This window comes from Crinia signifera, chromosome 6 (genome assembly GCF_055691185.1).
Source record: "Crinia signifera chromosome 6, ASM5569118v1, whole genome shotgun sequence".
Classification (NCBI taxonomy): domain Eukaryota; kingdom Metazoa; phylum Chordata; class Amphibia; order Anura; family Myobatrachidae; genus Crinia; species Crinia signifera.
In genome coordinates this window covers 255,755,429-255,774,472 of record NC_139222.1, presented here as the reverse complement: position 1 = coordinate 255,774,472, position 19,044 = coordinate 255,755,429, and the positions used below count along the sequence as shown (strand labels likewise).

General features: G+C 47.9%; 1 protein-coding gene across 1 annotated transcript in view; it reads left to right on the top strand.

Annotated features, from left to right (window-relative positions):
* LOC146009234 (alpha-2-macroglobulin-like) overlaps window positions 1-19,044 on the top strand; it is a 213,705-nt gene that overhangs the window by 51,508 nt on the left and 143,153 nt on the right. Inside the window, exon 7 of the mRNA XM_083149395.1 lies at window positions 15,231-15,315. Within this exon, the coding sequence (XP_083005521.1) occupies window positions 15,231-15,315 (85 nt within the window). The remainder of the gene's footprint in view (window positions 1-15,230; window positions 15,316-19,044) is intronic.

Here is a 19,044-nt window from a genome sequence, read left to right as displayed (position 1 = left end):
GGACTGAGTCCATTTTAACATGGAATTCAATGGGAAAAGGGGTCCTTTTCATACCCCTACTATCCAAGTGGGCATAGAGTTGGATATAAACCGAGCCCGAAGCGTGGCGAGCGTAGCGAGCCCCGCGAGGGGACACAGAATACCGTCCGCTCGCCAAGCTTCGGGCTCGGTGGCTCGCTACGCTCGCCACAGGTTTATATCCAACTCCATACCCACTTGGATAGTAGGGGTATGAAAAGGACCCCTTTTTCCCATTGAATTCCATGTTAAAATGGACTCAGTCCATTTTAACATTGAATCCTATGGAAAAATCGACCATATCGCATGCGATGCGATGTGATATCGCATCGCATCTGATTGTATGCCTTAAGTTAAGGCATACAATCAAAAAATCGGCAGCCCAGATAATACATAAGTACCGATTAGATTTCTTTGAGTGCAGCCCAGGCTCCTCCTCCTCCACGCCCCCTACAGGCTTCGTTTTTCCTTGGTGCCTCATGGCACAGGATGTCCAAGGAAGGGCTGTGTTCAGCCCTGTGATTATACTTGATTTTTTACTTCAATTTCATTTTATTTTTATATTCTTTATTTTATTTTATTTTTTACTGGAGCAAGCCTGTGCAATATATCAGGCTGCTCTCCTGGTCCGGGCCGGCTCGCTGACCTTCATGGCTAGGCCTGCCAGCCGTCCCTCTTGGCAACACACCGGGACATGCCGTGGCCGGATCAGGTAAGCTGACTCCTCCGGGCTCTAGCACGCTGGTAGCACGCGGCGCTGGGAACCGTTTTCCCGGTGCAGGGGTCACGTAAGTGGAGCCTCCTCACCTCCTCAGTAAGGTGCGCTGAGGGGACGTGGCACCGTGAGGGACTGCTTGCTGTAGCATGCGAGTCACTCTTCCGGTGAGGTGGCACACTTAAGCGGCAATATCGGCGAGAGTTGGTGCGCTCCCGGCGGTCCTGGCAGTGGCACCTGGTCGTTTCCGCGTCCCACTAGACCACCAGGGATTTTCAGCTGAATGGGGATCCAGCAGTCCCTGGGGTTCCAGGAGGGGACAGAGCTTCCCAATTTTCTCCGCTCCAACCCCCCTGGCGGCTGCCTACTCGGTTTTTCCCGTCAGGGGAGCCTTCTCTCCCCCTCCCCCTCTCAGCATGAGAGATGCTGCATAGGTGCAAGTCAGAGCAAGCCGAGAGAAGGGCACCCGGCCTCCCCCAGACCTTACAGTCAGGGACCAGGCTTGCATTCCCTGCTACCACACTATCTCAGTATAGTGTACAGGGTTGGTGTGTTGCCTTTACACTTCCTGCTGTATTCTTCTCAGCAGTGTGTGTATATATGTGTGAAACTTTTACCTCAGTATTTGCCTGAGGAGTGAAGTGATAGTTTCTGCACCCTCTGTCACGCTGACCTGGTGTCAGGTTACACTGTTCCCCACCTCACTCCTTTGTGTTGTTGTCGGGTCCTAGATGCTTTTAACTAATGTAAAAGAAAAAAGCATCTCTACTGGGCACTTGCAGTCACACAAGCAGACAGATCATCAAACAGTACTGGGTTCAGATCCCAGGATTGGCCCAACCACACAGCTAAGCAGTGTTGGACCTGGTTTGTTCTTGGATGAGAGACCACAGGAATACAGATCCTGTAGGTCTCCTTTCCAATCTGGGGCGGCAGATTAGAGAACAGGCTTCTCAGCAAACGTTCTCCCGCCTACTCGTATGTACAAACGGGTCCCCGCAGGGCCGGTGCTAGGGTGTTGGGCGCCCTCCTGCAAACTATAAATTTGCACCCTCTCTCCCATACCTTATGATTGAGACAGTGCATGTCAAATTACACTGCATGTAGTGTCACTGATTAACCAGGCCCTGCAGCCACCACCCTGTTGCTGCACCACCATAAACACCATCTTACCACTGGCCGGGTTAGCAGGGGCGGATTCCTGCTGCTGTCACCCTCTGGTTATTGGTGCCACCACTGACGCAGGTGGGGAGGTGCTGATTTCTTCTGATGCCACTGACTGCCTAGCACTGCTGCCGCTGGATGGTGGGGAGACATTGGTCCCAGCTGCTGATGCTGACTGCTTAGCGCCACTGCAGCAGATGCACTGGTCTCCGCTACCATCGCTTGTTGAGGAGTGGGCGGCGCTAAGCAATGAGTGGCAGCATCAGGGCCAGTGTCTTCCCACCAGCGGCACCAATTTTTTTATCAAGAATAATGCTGAGACAAAAAAAGAGGTAGCCCCCACCAATATACTTAATTTAAATGTTGGGCGGAAGAGGTGCCCCTAGCTGCCGGCACCATAGGCAGCTGCCTAAAGCTGCCCAATGGTAGCTCCAGCCCTGTATGTATGTAATATATGTGCTGGATAGATACCCCAGGGATTACCAGCGCTGTGTAGTCCAGAGTGGCGGGCTTAACAGTGCATAATGGCTTATGGTGATTCCCTCCTGCAGCGCGCAATGCTCTTGGCGCTGGCGATCCCTGGGGTATCGATCCAGCACATATATTACATACATCATGATAACATGTATGTTTATATGTGCCTAGCGATCTCCCCCTCTACTGCTTGGTTGGTGCTGCTCCCATTACCCAGTAAAGTGAAATCCCCACTTTCCCTTATGTTAGCCATGTTCCCCTCTTGCCCTGTGTAAGTGATATCCTGACTCCTGTCATCACTCCCCCTTTGTTGGGGTACATACCGTTTATTTTGGAGTATGTACATACATACATGTATATACAGTACCCACTGCTGCACCCTCTGTGCTTCCTCATTCACATGCAGTGACAGTGGCACATTGTCACCCTCCTGTCTGCACACACTGTTTCACACATGGCGGCAACGGGCTCCTCGGCTCAGTCAGACTCAGGCACACTGCACTGCAGCCTTCAGAGCGCCGAGCTTTGGATACAGAGGGGGAGCTGATTGGCACTCCCTCTCTGTGTACTAGGCTCGGCGCTCTGCAGGCTGCACTATATAGCGTGCCTGAGTCTGACTGAGGAGCCGCCGAGTAGGATATATAGTATATAGTGCAGGCAGAAGGGTAACGCCGTTCCACTGTCACTGCATGCGGTGGTCTCTTAGAGGACAAGGAAGGAGCCAGGTGACCCATACAGGTACGGCACTTGGCAGAAGCAGTAGGTCAGAGGGGAGGGAGCGCCTCTCAGGGCCGGTGCCTACCTGCTTTGCAGGCTGTGCTGAGCAGGTAGCACCGGCCCTGGGTCCCCGGTTGCCACGGGCACTTAGGACTTACACTTTTTCTTTCTAAAGCACAAGTACATGTTTGATTGCAAGCCACAGGCTTACCTAAGTGTACTGGTGTACTGTTCTTATACACAGTACATGCCTGTCTGCAAGCCACAGACTTACCTAAGTGTACTGGTATACTGTTCTTATACACAGTATATACCTGTCTGCAAGCGACACGCTTACCTAAGTGTACTGGCATACTGTTATACACAGTTCATGCCTGACTGCAAGCCACATGCTTACCTAAGTGTACGGGTATACTGTTCTTATACACAGTACATGCCTGTTTGCATGCCACACGCTTACCTAAGTGTACTGGCATACTGTTATACACAGTTCATGCCTGACTGCAAGCCACAGGCTTACCTAAGTGTACTGGTGTACTGTTCTTATACACAGTACATGCCTGTCTGCAAGCCACAGGCTTACCTAAGTGTACTGGTATACTGTTCTTATACACAGTACATAGTTACATAGTTACATAGTAGGTAAGGCTGAAAAAAGACTTGCGTCCATCTAGTTCAACCTGGTATATAGATATCCATTGCTGATTTGGTAGGTTCTTGTATTTTACAGACAATTTATATTTCTTATTTGTACCCATGGATGTTTTTCTCCAGTAAATGTTTGTCCAACTTTGCCTTGAACGCATTTAATGAGCCAGCCGTTACCACCTCTCTGGGAAGAGAGTTCCAGAGTTTGACTGTTCTGACCGTAAAGAAATTCTTTCTACTAGCTGAATGAAATCTTTTTTCTTCTAATCTATACTCATGCCCTCGCGTCCTAGATTCCTTTCTAGTAGAAAATAGGGTGTGTGACAGTTCCTTATATTGGCCCTTGATATACTTGTACATGTTGAGCATGTCCCCCCTTAAACGTCTCTTTTCTAATGTAAATAGTCCCAAATTGCTTAATCTCTCCCCGTAGCTTAAATTCTCCATTCCCCTAATAAGCTTTGTTGCTCGCCTTTGGACTTTTTCTAATTCTATGATGTCCTTTTTATAGTGTGGGACCCAGAACTGTACTCCGTACTCTAGGTGAGGTCTCACCAATGCTTTATATAGTGGCATAATTACCCTTGAGTCCCTAGTTTCCATTCCCCTCTTAATACATGCCAGAATTTTGTTGGCCTTTTTTGTAGCTACATTACAATGGGCACTACATCCTAGTTTGCTGTCTATTTGGACTCCTAGATCCTTTTCAAGTATGGAATTACCCAGTTTCTCTCCGCTAAGGTTGTAACTTGCACACTGGTTGTGTCTCCCAAGGTGCATAACAGTGGCGCCGGACCGGGGGGGGCGAGGGGGCAGCTTGCCCCCCCCAAAATTAATGAGGCGCTAAAGCAGCTGGGCGGACGGGCGGCTGATTAAACAGTAATATAGGCGGGCGGGCGGTGGGCTGATTAAGCTTGATCCAGCCTCCCGCCCGTCCGCCTATGTAAGCCCCAGGAGAGAAGGGGTTAATGGCAGAGCGGGGACGGAGAGAGGGAGGCTGAGAGGCAGAGCGGGGACGTCAGCGTGTCCCCCGCTGACCTCCCCGAGTAGCATCGCCGGGCGCGAAGAGATAGCTGGCAGCTGCTTCAGCTATCTCTTCTCTTTCTGTTACACAGCGTGGAATACAGTGGCCGCGGGACCCGGGTCATCAGGTGCAGCCAGCGGCGGCCGGAGGCTGGAGCACATACTGTAGGTTAAACTTTTTTTTAAATAAATCTCTTCTCATTCTTGTGACGTGCTGCAGCTCAGTCTTATGACATGTGATGGCTGCTGACATTAAATAATGCATTTATTTTCAATCGTCTGCCTAAAATATTATGAATAATCTAAAATAAAAAAAAAAAGATTATTCATAAGTTATTGTAGGCAGAACATTGAAAATAAATTCATTATTTAATATGCCAGCAGCCATCACATGTCATAAGACTGAGCTGCAGCACGTCACATTAAAGGAATTTGCCCCAACAGCACTTAAAGTGCTCCTAAAGTTAAGAGTATCCCCTTATAAAAAAAAAAAAAGCCCAGTACACATTTGGAAAGGAGGCATGACCACGCCCCAAATTAACCGTGACCACGCACCATTTACATGTGGCCACACCCCCTTTCTAAATGTGTGCCGATTTCTGCCCTTCAGATGTTGGAGGGTATGTATTAGCACCGCCGGCCACGCACTGAGAGGTGGCTAGGGAGGAGAGAACCCTCAGTGCCCAGTTCCACCAGCCGCATCCAAAGAGCGGGAGGGCGGTGACCCCGCTACCTAACAGCCACCCACTGAAGCGAGGGGAGAATGCACTGCACATCAGTGTCAGAGGGAGACCGAGCTGAGGGCCTCGGCGTGACTGGCCTTGTTTGAAGGAAGAGAGAGAGTAAAGGAAAGAAGCCAGCTGTTCCAGCAGGGGTGCCAGACCCACAGCCCATCTCCAGTGTAACCAGCCACTGCCCTGCAGCAGAAGCAGCCGACCGTCTGCCGTGATCCAGTGTGAACTACCTAATCGTGAGTTTGCCCATGGGGCAATTAATGCTAAAAGTTCCCTGGTACCAAGAGGGTAGAACATGTATATGCCGCTGCCCGGTGTATAATGCCCACGTGTATATACCGCTGCCCTGTGTATAATGCCCATGCGTAAATGCCGCTGCCTTGTGTATAATGCCCACGCATATATGCCGCTGCTTTGTGTATAATGCCCACGCATATATGCCGCTGCCCTGTGTATAATGCCCATGCATATATGCCGCTGCCCTGTGTATAATGCCCACGTGTATCTGCCGCTGCCAGTGTGTATAGCGCCCGGGGGTAACATATAGCAATTTAGGGGGCGCCAAAATGAGATTATATCTTGCCCCCCCCAAGCTAAAAACGTTCCAGCGCCCCTGGTGCATAACCTTACATTTATCTACATTGAACCTCATCTTCCATTTTTTTGCCCACTCATCTAGAATTGCAAGATCATTTTGAAGCATGGTGACATCTGATGATTTGATGACTTTGCTAAGTTTTGTATCGTCCGCAAAGATGGATACTTTGCTGAGTAACCCTATCCCAATATCGTTACTAAAAATGTTAAACAAAATAGGCCCCAAAACCGAACCCTGGGGCACTCCACTTAGTACCGGTATCATATCTGATACGTCACCATTCACAACCACTCTTTGTTCTCTATTACATAGCCAATTCCCTACCCATCTGCAGATATTTTCACCCAATCCTAGGTTCTCCATTTTATTAATCAATCTCTTGTGTGGGACAGTATCAAATGCTTTAGCGAAATCTAGGAAAATCACATCTACAGCATTTCCATTATCGAGGTTTTTGCTAACCTCTTCATAGAACCCTAGTAGATTAGTTTGGCATGAACGATTTTTCACGAACCCATGTTGGTTAGTACTGAGTAGACAGTGATGATCTAAATATTCCTGGATACCATCCCTTAAAAATCCTTCAAATAGTTTACCCACAATTGATGTTAAACTAACGGGTCTGTAATTAGCGGGATCTTCCTTTTTTGAATATTGGCACTACCTCTGCTATTCGCCAATCTTTTGGTACTATACCTGACGATAGTGACTTGCTAAAGATATAATGTAGGGGGGTAGCTAGTTCATCCCTTAATTCCATTAATACCCTCGGATGAATCCTATCTGGCCCTGGTGATTTATTTGTTTTGAGTTTGCTTAGCCTCAGTACTATTTCCTTTGGCGTGAAATCCACAATGAGATCTGGCTTATTTGTCCCGTTTGTGGTAAATGTTCGTTCCACAGTCTGCTCTCCCTTAGTAAATACTGATGAGAAGAACTCATTTAACAGTTTTGCTTTTCCCTTGTCCTCAGTAACACTTTTTCCACTAGTATCAGTTAGTGGGCCTATGTTTTCCTTAATTAAACGTTTACTATTTATGTATTTAAAAAACTTCTTTGGGTTGGTTTTGCTTTCAGTGGCTATGCACTCATAATATAAAATTTAGCTGCTTTGATTACCCCTTTACAAGTTTTGTAAGGTACAAGTTTTGTAAGGTAAGCCTGTCTGCAAGCCACAGGCTTACCTAAGTGTACTGCTATACTGTTCTTATACACAGAATATACCTGTCTGCAAGCCACATGCTTACCTAAGTGTACTGGCATACTGTTATACACAGTTCATGCCTGACTGCAAGCCACATGCTTACCTTAGTGGGCTGGTAAACTGTTCTTATACACAGTATATACCTGTCAGTCTTACAGTCCTCTGTTCCTCCCCCATATAGGGGTGGATAGCATAGGACAGGGGCTTATTAAGGCAGTCTGCTTACCCTGCCTGCATGTGCTGCTGTGAATTGTACTGAATATTTGTATAAACAGATTCAGCAGCAAAGGGTCAAAAGTTCACTGCTATCCTGTAGTGCACAAGTAATATATGGTGTACTGCAGATGAGGTATACTGCTGTCCAAGAGTACACAGAGTATGTGATGTACTATGGCTATGCTAGTCTGCTCTGTTGACTACACAGAGTAATGCATTGTGGATTATATGTTCCTATGTTGCACATAGTAATATATAAAAAGGACATGTCACACATGTGGTATGCTACTTTTTAGTTGGACGATAAACTGCCCATTCTGTAGTTACTCACAAGGGACAGTTGGCCCCTTTGGGTGAGCATTACTAATATATGCTTTGCCAGGATGCAGCGATTCAGTTCCAGCAGTTAAGACTTGGGCAGGCACTTAAGGCCCCTTTAGCTATAATGCTTGGGATGGCTCTATACACTTTTCCCCATCTCCTCTGGAAGCAGCGGAAAAATTCAAGATGGGATTGGGTCTCCCTATAGTGTCTAGTCTGCTTTGTGAACATTGGTCATGCTACCTAAGGTTCGGTCATTCCTCCCTAGAGGGAGAAACGTTTACAATAACTGTGCCTTATTGCTGATCTCTCCACCTAGTGGAAGTACAGTATATCCTATTCTAGAGCATTTGCTTCGGTGTTAGTTTTCAGTCTATCAAATAGACTGGTTCTGATTACCAGGCGTCGTGGCCATGTAATGGGCCGCAACTCGTACTCTGAGTACCTGGTTCAATGCACATAGTGCATGCGTACTCAGTAGATACAGTCACACCTGTCAGCGGACATCATTATAATGGTACCTTCCCCTCAGCGTGACAGTTTTTTATTCGGACCTGTTCCTCGTGAAGAAGCTGGACAGTTCTTACGGCCCATCCGCAACCCGAAGCAGCTTTCAGGATGTGGTAGTTTGTAGCGATTCCTTCACTTTGCGGTCCAAGATCACCATTATCTATTCACGGCCTTGCCTTTGGCACTGTCAACGGACCCGTGAGTTTTTAACAAGGTCATAGCCATCATGGCAGGGTTCTTGCGAGCTGTGGCAGTCAATCTATTGCCATATCTGGACAACCTACTAATCTTAGCGCGGTCTCCAGAGACTCTTCACAGACAAACTGACCTTCTCCAATAGACCTCGAAACCCAAAAAGTTTCTTCTTTGGTGGTTTCATTCCTCCAATCCTTTGGAAGGGAAGTCAGTTCTCCATTCCAGACTGGACACTTGAAAGGACCAATGCGTCTTAGAGGTTAGGAAGCTTTCCTCTGTAGCTTCTCCTTGCAGGCTTGGTTGTTTAGAGAATAAGCCAGGCTTCAACATAAACATTATGGAGCTCCTAGCCCTTTTCGGGCACTGACCTGTGCCCCTCGCCTGGTTCTGTCCGAGACAGAGAGAGGCCAGTTGAGCAACGCCATGGCAGTGGCATATATCATTCGCCAGGGTGGGACCGGGAGCATGGCCGCCATGAGAGCAGTGCTTCCGATCCTTTACTGGGCAGACCGCCATCTTCTTGCACTGTCTGTGGTACACATCCCAGAAGTGGAAAATGGGGTAGCTGAGTTTCTCAGCCGACACATTCAGTCAGGCGAGTGGGCTCTCTACAAGGACATTTTCCAGTTGTTAATGGATCACTGGGGCCTCATAATTTAATCGCAGGCTTCAGCATCACAGAGTTAACACCAGAGTTCAGATACGTTCCTTGTGGTCTCTGGTCCACCCCCTGATCGTTTTCTCGGGTGGACGTGTTCCACCTGGGGGCCCTACTCAAGCAGGAATCAGCAGTGGCTTTTCTCCTGGCCCCATACTGGCCTCAGATGGCTTGGCTGGTAGACCTCCTCGCCATTTCCGTGGAGCCTCCCCAGCGGCTTCCCTTGAGGTGCTATTGTAGAGTCTGTACCTGCACCCGGATATTCCCAGGTTGGCTTTACCGGCGTGGCTCTTGACACAGAACTCCTGAGGACTAAGGGTCTTCCTTCTGTGGTGGTCACGACCGTGATCACGGCAAGAACGCCATCCTCATCCCGAATTTATTATCGGGTGTGACAAACCATTTACCATTGGTGTTCAGTTACGGGTTTTAAAACCACAAGACTTCTATTTGTCTAGGGCATTGGCTTTTTACGGTTCGGTCTGGATCTGGCCTTGAGATTAGCCTTCCTCAAGGTACAGGGTTCATCAATCTCCGTCCTCTTTCAAGGCGGGCGAGCCAAAAGGATTCCGACCCAGACCTTTTTTTCCAGGAATTGCGTCATATACAGTCTTCCTTTGTGCCGCCTATCTAGCCTGGGGGCCTGCCATTAGTATTGTCGGCCTTCCAGCGCTCTCCATTGGACCCCCTGGATCCTGTGGTTTCAAGTGACTCTCTTGAAAAAGTCTTATCACACGTTTCTCCTTATCGTGGTTTTTGTCCTGATAGGGCGGTTTTCTGTACCCGCATGGAGTTCCTACCTAAAGTTATTGCTCGATTTCATATGTATCAGGAAATCGTACTCCCAGCCTTTTCTCCCTCAGAGGACTCTCCAGAACTTTGTTCTTTAACTGTTGTCAGAGCTCTATGGCTCCGTTGGTCGAACTACAGACATCAGCAATTCAAATGCTTGTGTTGTTTGATGCGGCCATGCGCATTCAAATGCTTTGTTTTGTGGTTTTTCATGCGGCCTGACGTTATAGCAAACTTGGGCCCGCTGGCGGCACCTCTCTATCAAACAGGCGTATTTGTCTTCGCATATGCCAGTTCCATTGTCTCTTCAGGCCTATTCTACTCGCGCAGGAGAACCCAGTTGGGTGGCTCGGCAGGAGACCTCTGCAGAGCAGCTGTGTCATGTGACCTCTTGGTCACATACTTTCCTTAGTTTTTACCAATTTGACACGTTCGCCACAGCAGTTTCTGATTTTGGGTGCCGTGTCCTCAGTGCAGCTTAGGTGCGTTCCCTCCGGTAAAGGGACAGCTTTGGGACTTCCCACTGTCCCAGTGACCACCATTGGTATGATAGAAAAAAGTGGATTTTGGTCCTACCTGTAAAATCATTTTTTCTGAATCCATGGTGGACACTGGGCGCCCACCCTCACTCACAGTGCTGGCAATGGGGGGGGGGGGGGGGGGGGGTTCATTCGGAAACCTTTTTTCCTCCCTCTGGTTGCATGGTTTCCTTTTTTCTCTTTCTCTTCCTGTTCCTTTATGGCTAGCTGTTGAACAAACTGAAGCCTGTAGGGGGCGTGGAGGAGGAGTAGCCTGGGCTGCACTCAAAGAAATCTAATCTCCTTGGTGCCTGTAGCTGAAGCTCTACCCACACCACTGTCCCAGTGTCCACCATGGATTCAGAAAAAAGGATTTTACAGGTAGGACCAAAATCCACTTTTCACTACCTGCAAGCCACACACAGCCCTCAAACACATTGGAAGCATATCTTTCTACACTTCCCAACATGTAAAGGTTGGTTTAATTTTAGGTAAGATTCATTCTAAGACCTGCTTATATATGTCAAGGTAGTTATTTTATAATCATCTACACCCATTCAGAAAGTATTTCTGTATACTTTAAAAAGCAGGACACTCAATTCACAGAAGTCGACATGTGTCAACTTTTTCACTGTAACACAAATGGTACACTTTACCTAGCACGGCGCCCACGATTTTGATCGTAGGCATCACAAGTGAAAAAAATCGCGTTGGTCGCATCGTATGCGACCAAAAAATCGCATGCGATGCGACCGACGCGATGACCGCGATTTTACATAGGGAACAATGTTAAATGGCCCAATTGACCCGATTTTACATAGGGAACAATGTTAAATGCCCCACAGACCCCAAATAGCCACCCTGAAGTGTGAAATGGCCCCCCCAATTGTTAACGCCACCCCACAATCAACGTGAACCCGAAGCGTGGCGAGCGCAGCGAGCCCGCGAGGGGCGGCGGTATGCGTCCTCCGACCTTTTCATGCCCCCACTATCCACGTCGGCCTGGAGTTGAGAATAGAAAGTGTGGCGAGCCCGAAGCGTGGCGAGCGCATGCGGATACCTTCACAGGTATCCGCGTCCCCTCGCGGGCTTCACAGGTATCCGCGTGCGCTCGCCACGCTTCGGGCTTGGTGGCTCGCTGCGCTTGCCACACTTTCTATTCTCAACTCCACGCCGACGTGGATAGTGGGGGTATGAAAAGGTCGGAGGACGCGTACTGCCGCCCCTCGCGGGCTCGCTGCGCTCGCCACGCTTCGGGTTCACGTTGATCGTGGAGTAGCGTTAACAATTGGGGGGGCCATTTCACACTTCAGGGTGGCTATTTGGGGTCTGTGGGGCATTTAACATTGTTCCCTATGTAAAATCAGGTCAATTGGGCCATTTAACATTGTTCCCTATGTAAAATCGCGGTCATCGCGTCGGTCGCATCGCATGCGATTTTTGGCCGCATGCGATGCCACCGACGGCCGCGATGGGCACCGTGCTAGGTAAAGAGTACCACACAAACACCCCCAAGAATGTTTTAAAAAAAAACAAAGGCAATGTGGGGACACATAGATAGTCTTTAAAATGTCAGGTTAGAACAGACAAAATATATATTAAAATAACGATTAGATGTTGTTTTACTAGGGTGTTTATTAAGGTAGACAATTTAGTTAATAGAAAACAATCATGAGCTTAATTGGGACAAATTAAGTAATTGTCATAATTAAGCTTGAAAGGGAATATTTAGAGGCTCATATATGTGAAAGGTATGCCACTGTGCACACGCTGAGTTTTCCATTGAAAAAGGCTAGAGACACTGGGCGCCCACCCTCACTCACAGTGCTGGCAATGGGGGGGGGGGGGGGGGGGGGTTCATTCGGAAACCTTTTTTCCTCCCTCTGGTTGCATGGTTTCCTTTTTTCTCTTTCTCTTCCTGTTCCTTTATGGCTAGCTGTTGAACAAACTGAAGCCTGTAGGGGGCGTGGAGGAGGAGTAGCCTGGGCTGCACTCAAAGAAATCTAATCTCCTTGGTGCCTGTAGCTGAAGCTCTACCCACACCACTGTCCCAGTGTCCACCATGGATTCAGAAAAAAGGATTTTACAGGTAGGACCAAAATCCACTTTTCACTACCTGCAAGCCACACACAGCCCTCAAACACATTGGAAGCATATCTTTCTACACTTCCCAACATGTAAAGGTTGGTTTAATTTTAGGTAAGATTCATTCTAAGACCTGCTTATATATGTCAAGGTAGTTATTTTATAATCATCTACACCCATTCAGAAAGTATTTCTGTATACTTTAAAAAGCAGGACACTCAATTCACAGAAGTCGACATGTGTCAACTTTTTCACTGTAACACAAATGGTACACTTTACCTAGCACGGCGCCCACGATTTTGATCGTAGGCATCACAAGTGAAAAAAATCGCGTTGGTCGCATCGTATGCGACCAAAAAATCGCATGCGATGCGACCGACGCGATGACCGCGATTTTACATAGGGAACAATGTTAAATGGCCCAATTGACCCGATTTTACATAGGGAACAATGTTAAATGCCCCACAGACCCCAAATAGCCACCCTGAAGTGTGAAATGGCCCCCCCAATTGTTAACGCCACCCCACAATCAACGTGAACCCGAAGCGTGGCGAGCGCAGCGAGCCCGCGAGGGGCGGCGGTATGCGTCCTCCGACCTTTTCATGCCCCCACTATCCACGTCGGCCTGGAGTTGAGAATAGAAAGTGTGGCGAGCCCGAAGCGTGGCGAGCGCATGCGGATACCTTCACAGGTATCCGCGTCCCCTCGCGGGCTTCACAGGTATCCGCGTGCGCTCGCCACGCTTCGGGCTTGGTGGCTCGCTGCGCTTGCCACACTTTCTATTCTCAACTCCACGCCGACGTGGATAGTGGGGGTATGAAAAGGTCGGAGGACGCGTACTGCCGCCCCTCGCGGGCTCGCTGCGCTCGCCACGCTTCGGGTTCACGTTGATCGTGGAGTAGCGTTAACAATTGGGGGGGCCATTTCACACTTCAGGGTGGCTATTTGGGGTCTGTGGGGCATTTAACATTGTTCCCTATGTAAAATCAGGTCAATTGGGCCATTTAACATTGTTCCCTATGTAAAATCGCGGTCATCGCGTCGGTCGCATCGCATGCGATTTTTGGCCGCATGCGATGCCACCGACGGCCGCGATGGGCACCGTGCTAGGTAAAGAGTACCACACAAACACCCCCAAGAATGTTTTAAAAAAAAACAAAGGCAATGTGGGGACACATAGATAGTCTTTAAAATGTCAGGTTAGAACAGACAAAATATATATTAAAATAACGATTAGATGTTGTTTTACTAGGGTGTTTATTAAGGTAGACAATTTAGTTAATAGAAAACAATCATGAGCTTAATTGGGACAAATTAAGTAATTGTCATAATTAAGCTTGAAAGGGAATATTTAGAGGCTCATATATGTGAAAGGTATGCCACTGTGCACACGCTGAGTTTTCCATTGAAAAAGGCTAGAGACCCGAACGTGCACGGTGGCGTACGCTCAGATGTACGCCAGGTATCGGTGGCTAAGAGGGAGATCCGTCCGTGCACGGTGGCGTAGGCTCAAGTGAACGCCACTTCCCATTGTCGGTGTTTGTGACCGTCCGTGTGCGGCTGTTCTGTGGGCGGACTTACGCTCACCGTGAGCGTATGGGAAACGCACGGTGTGACGGACCGTACGCACGTTTCACCGATCCGATCAGAATAAAGCCCTAAGTGAGGATTGATATCATTTTTATTTTATGTTGTTATCGAGGACAGCACCAGGCTTCAACCTGGTCAGGTAAGTCCTGGATGGGGGGGACCCCTTTATTGGGGGGGTCCCCACTCCCCCAGGGCCCCTGGCCAGGCTGACTGGTCAGAGGGCAGAATGCTTTGGCCTGGGGGACTTGTATAAAAAGTCTCCCCCCGGCTGTGGCATTACCCTGCTGGCTGGTTTGGCCTGGGGCTGGTTCTTAAAATACGGGGGACCCCTAGTCATTTTGTCCCCCGTATTTTGGGAACCAGCCCCGAACCAGGAGCCTGGGGCTGGTTGGTAAAAATCGGGGAACCCCTATTTGTCGGGTTCCCTGATTTTTAATTACCGGCCCGGCTCTTTCAGCCTGGTGCTGTTTTTTTTTTTTTTTTGTACACTAAAGCCTGCACGGATCTGACTGATAAATACAAATACGAATGTGCCATCTTTATAAATACGAATTGCTGTATTTTTGGGATAGTAAATCCCAAAAATACAAATGTGTAAAAAATAGGTGTATTTCTGCCTACGAATACACCTATTTTTTACGAATTCATATTAGTAAATTTCCCCTTATGTGTCAGTTTGTTTGGTTTTAATTTGCAACTATTTTTAAAATGATACCTTTAAAAACTTTTAAGAGTTACAGTAAGTCCTTCTTTTGGTGCACCAGCACAAGACACTATTTCCTGTCTCCTACTCTATTAACGGTTTAGTGTCTTTGGTAGCACAACCTTTGAGTGCATTATACAAATTGAAGTTAATAGCAATAAGAGGGTCCACCTTTTTACAATTTAAACTGTTATTTCTGTGCGACTGCAAAAAAAACCCCTTTTCTCTTGTTGATAAGGAAAACATAACTCGCCATTTGTCCTAATATTATTTGTTTCTCTATAGTCATTCAGAAGCCATAATTTTCTACAGCATCTAACTGTAAATTCTGTTTCTATTTCTTTTAGTACGGAAGAGGTTTGAATTTCATCTGAACGTACCATCCACTATATCAGTGAAAGATAAATCCTTACACCTAGAGGCTTGTGGCAGGTATGAAGACCAGTATACCTATTACATGACAATCCTGAAAACATCACATTTCCTGAATACACACTAGACAATTATAGCTCCAATATAAACATTTACTTTCATGGCGTGATGCATTTTACGTGCAGATAGGCAGATGATCTCTGTACACACAGCATTTACTACACATGGCGGGACTGAGGGACATTTCAGATGCTGAGAGCCAATCTCCTGGCAGATTGACTATCTGCCCTGGGAGCTATCTATACACAGTGCACTTATCATCCAGCTAGGAGATTGCTGAACAGTCCGATAATTGCACTGTTCATACATTACCAAGACAGTAGTCCCAGAGGCATTTACACAGTGTTAGCCTCATATACGGACATATACATAGCTACACACAAGTTGGCATTAGGTGTGACCTCATCACATGTGGCTATGGGCCTATTTTACAAAATATCCCAGGCCCGGGGTCTGCGTGTTTGGATACAGATTTCCTTAACCCAACAAAGGAGTTCTAACTGCCAGTCCAAGTAATCTTCAGTCAAGCGATGTGGCCATGGTACTTTCTCTTTGTATGCAGCGCTAGCGTGCAGGAGATGTTTTTGGTATGGGCGCCTCCTCTAGCATCAGTATATAAATTGTAGTGTATAAGAGACATCACTATCCTCGCTGACACCCTGTGAAGCAGCAGGAAGCAATAGGTGTGCCAAAGGCATGTCCTGGCAAAAAGGGGAGTGGTCTCTATGGGAGGGGACATAGCCTCACTGAGAAAGGGTTTTGATTTGTTGGCTTGACCTTTTTGGTGTCCCTGAGTTGCTGGATGCCGCCAGTGACTGTGTTGGCCGCAGTGCTAGCTCCTGCACTGTGACTGCAGTCGAGTGCAGTACTTAATGTTACAGCACAGGATCTGGTACTTTGGTGTTACCCCCATTAATTTATTTGGAAGCAGCATGCAAAACTAATACACTATCTGATTCCTTAGTTTTGCATGTTTCCTGTACGGGAACAGGGCAGGCAGATGACATCCGGTCAGCTGACCAACCCCGGCAGCCGCGTCACTGCTTTATTTCCATGGGAACGCCCAGCTTCTTCATGGGAACACCCATGAAACGCTGGGCGTTCCCATGGGCGCGTCCCCTGGCCGCCGCCCCATGCCCCCCACCCATGCTGGTGGTGCCGTTCGCACCCAGCGCATGCACAGAAATTTCTATTAGGACTGAACAAACCAGAATAAGGTCCCTAGAGTAGTGGGGCCTTAATAGTTAATTTTTATTAATTAACAAATTGCAAAGTGAATGAACAGACATCTAAACAAAACCAACATTTGGTGTGACCATCCTTTGCCTTCAAATCAAGTATCAATTTTGATTTGATTTAGATTTATTTTCTGTTCATCCACTTTGCCTTTTGTTGATTGATAAAAATAAACTATAGTATTAGCACTTCTATTTTGGAAAGCATTCTCACTTTGCAGAATTTTTTTTCATACACGCCAAAATCTTTGGGAAGCGAGATGCAGGACAGTCACAAAAATAATGACTGTTCCGTGAAAATTGGCATACAGTAGTTGAGAAGTATGGTATAGTGATAGATTGTATAGATCAGTGGTCTCCAACCTTTTTTGGGGCCGGAGCTACTCGAGACAACATAAACCGCCTGAAGAGCTACTAAAGTAAAAAAAAAAAAAAAAGAAATCTGCCTAATAAACAAAAAATGCCCTTTACACATTATGCCACCCACTGTAATGCCCGACACAGTATGCCACATACCACAATGCCCCCGAAACAATATGCCACACACTGCAATGTCCAATATGCCGCATACATACCTCCCAACACTGTAGTTAGAGAAGGGACATCTGCCCGAAATTAGGGGCATGACCTACTACCGTGGTACTCCTGCGAGGCCATGTCCCCCATTTTTTCCACTATGGTGGCATGGGGGATATATGTCTCTGGAGTCTGGTGTAATCAAATCAATACTTCATTGTGTTGAAATATTTCTCTATGGACCATAGAGACATTTTTCAACACAATACAGTATTGATCAGATTACGGCATGTCGAGGTGGGACGACTATGTCACCCCATCACCTCTCCGTACTCCCATCACCCTTGCACATCTCCGTCCACCCTGCACCCCTTCAGCCCCCGTCCCCCTTGCACCTCTCTTTCCCCCCTGCACTTCTCCATCACCTCTCCATCCCCTAGTAACCCTTGCATGTCTCTGTCCCCCCATTACTCCTTCACCTCTTTGTACCCCCTGCATCTTTGTCCCCCCTGCATCTCTTTGTCCCCCCTGCATCTCTTTGTCCCCCCTGTACCTTTCCGTCCCCCTCACCAACCTTGCACCTTTCATTATCTAAATTCTAAAAACATTTAAAAAAATGCTCCTTAAAACGTATTTAACTTTTATGGTACTACACCCTGTCCGTCTCCGCCTCAGGGAGACGGACAGGGTTAGGGGGGGTTAGGGGGGGTGCGGGCAGGCGGCGGGGACCCCGGGTTACCGCCGGCAAGCCGGCGGGGACCCGGGGGAACGGATGGAAGCGCCGTCGGAAGGGGACGCGCGCCGCTCGTGCGCGCGCGTCCCCTTCTCACCATCGCCATGGCGCTGGCGGGGGATGGCGGCTGGCGACGCCAGCGCCATCCCCTGCAAAGATGGGACCTGACCCATCTGTACATATATACACACACAGCACATGCATACACACACATAGAATACATACATATATACATGCATAAATGCACACACATATATAGAACACAGACATACACATGTGACACCAAACATGTAGTGCACACACTTACAGTGACAGAGGGAGGATGCCCAGCAGCTGTAATTGATGCCTGTCTGCTGGTCTGGGCAGCGGCTGTTTTAACATTTAAGCCTCTCGCCTCTTGCTGCGGGGGAGCGGAGTGTCCGGGCACCGTAGCCTGTGGGGGGAGCAGAATAGCTGGGGGGAAGCGGAGTGTCCGGGAGCAGAGATGACTGGACGGACAGCTGAGCGGGGGGGGGGGGGGGACAGACGCTAGAGGTAATATTTCACCTCTAGCATCTGATAGTAAGCATAGCGCTGCAGCTCTACCCGGAAGTGCCGGGAGCGCCTAGCGCTGTGCACCCTGTCAGGCGCTAGAGGTGATTGGGGAAGGCGGCGGGCGATGGAGGGACGGGCAGGGGGGCGCAGAGTGGTCGAGCCACCCGGATCGCTACTGCGAGCTACCAGTAGCTCGCGAGCGACGGGTTGGCGACCACTGGTATAGATTATGTGATAGAATCACCGAGGGAGATTTATTAGGATGAGAGATTCAAAAAGTGAGAGATTTGGTAACAAATCTCCAGGTTTTTTAAAGCAGCAACCATTTACAATGCAAAACCAGTTTGATTTTGCAGTGTAAATGATTGCCATTCTAAAAAAAAACCTGGAGATTTCTTTCCAAATCTCTTACTTTCTGAATATCTCTTCCTATTAAATCGGGGAAAATTTACTAATATGAATTCGTAAAAAATAGGTGTTTTCGTAGGCAGAAATACACCTATTTTTTACACATTAGTATTTTCGGGATTTACTATCCCGAAAATACAGCAATTCGTAATCCTAAAGATGGCACATTCGTATTTGTATTTACAAATACGAATGTCTGCTCCTGCGCCTCTCATCAGAGGATAAAGGATCTTTGCGCCTCTCAGTCTGCTGCGGGGAGCTTGCCGGAGTCGCCGGCAGCTTGAAGAAGATGGAAGAAAACCT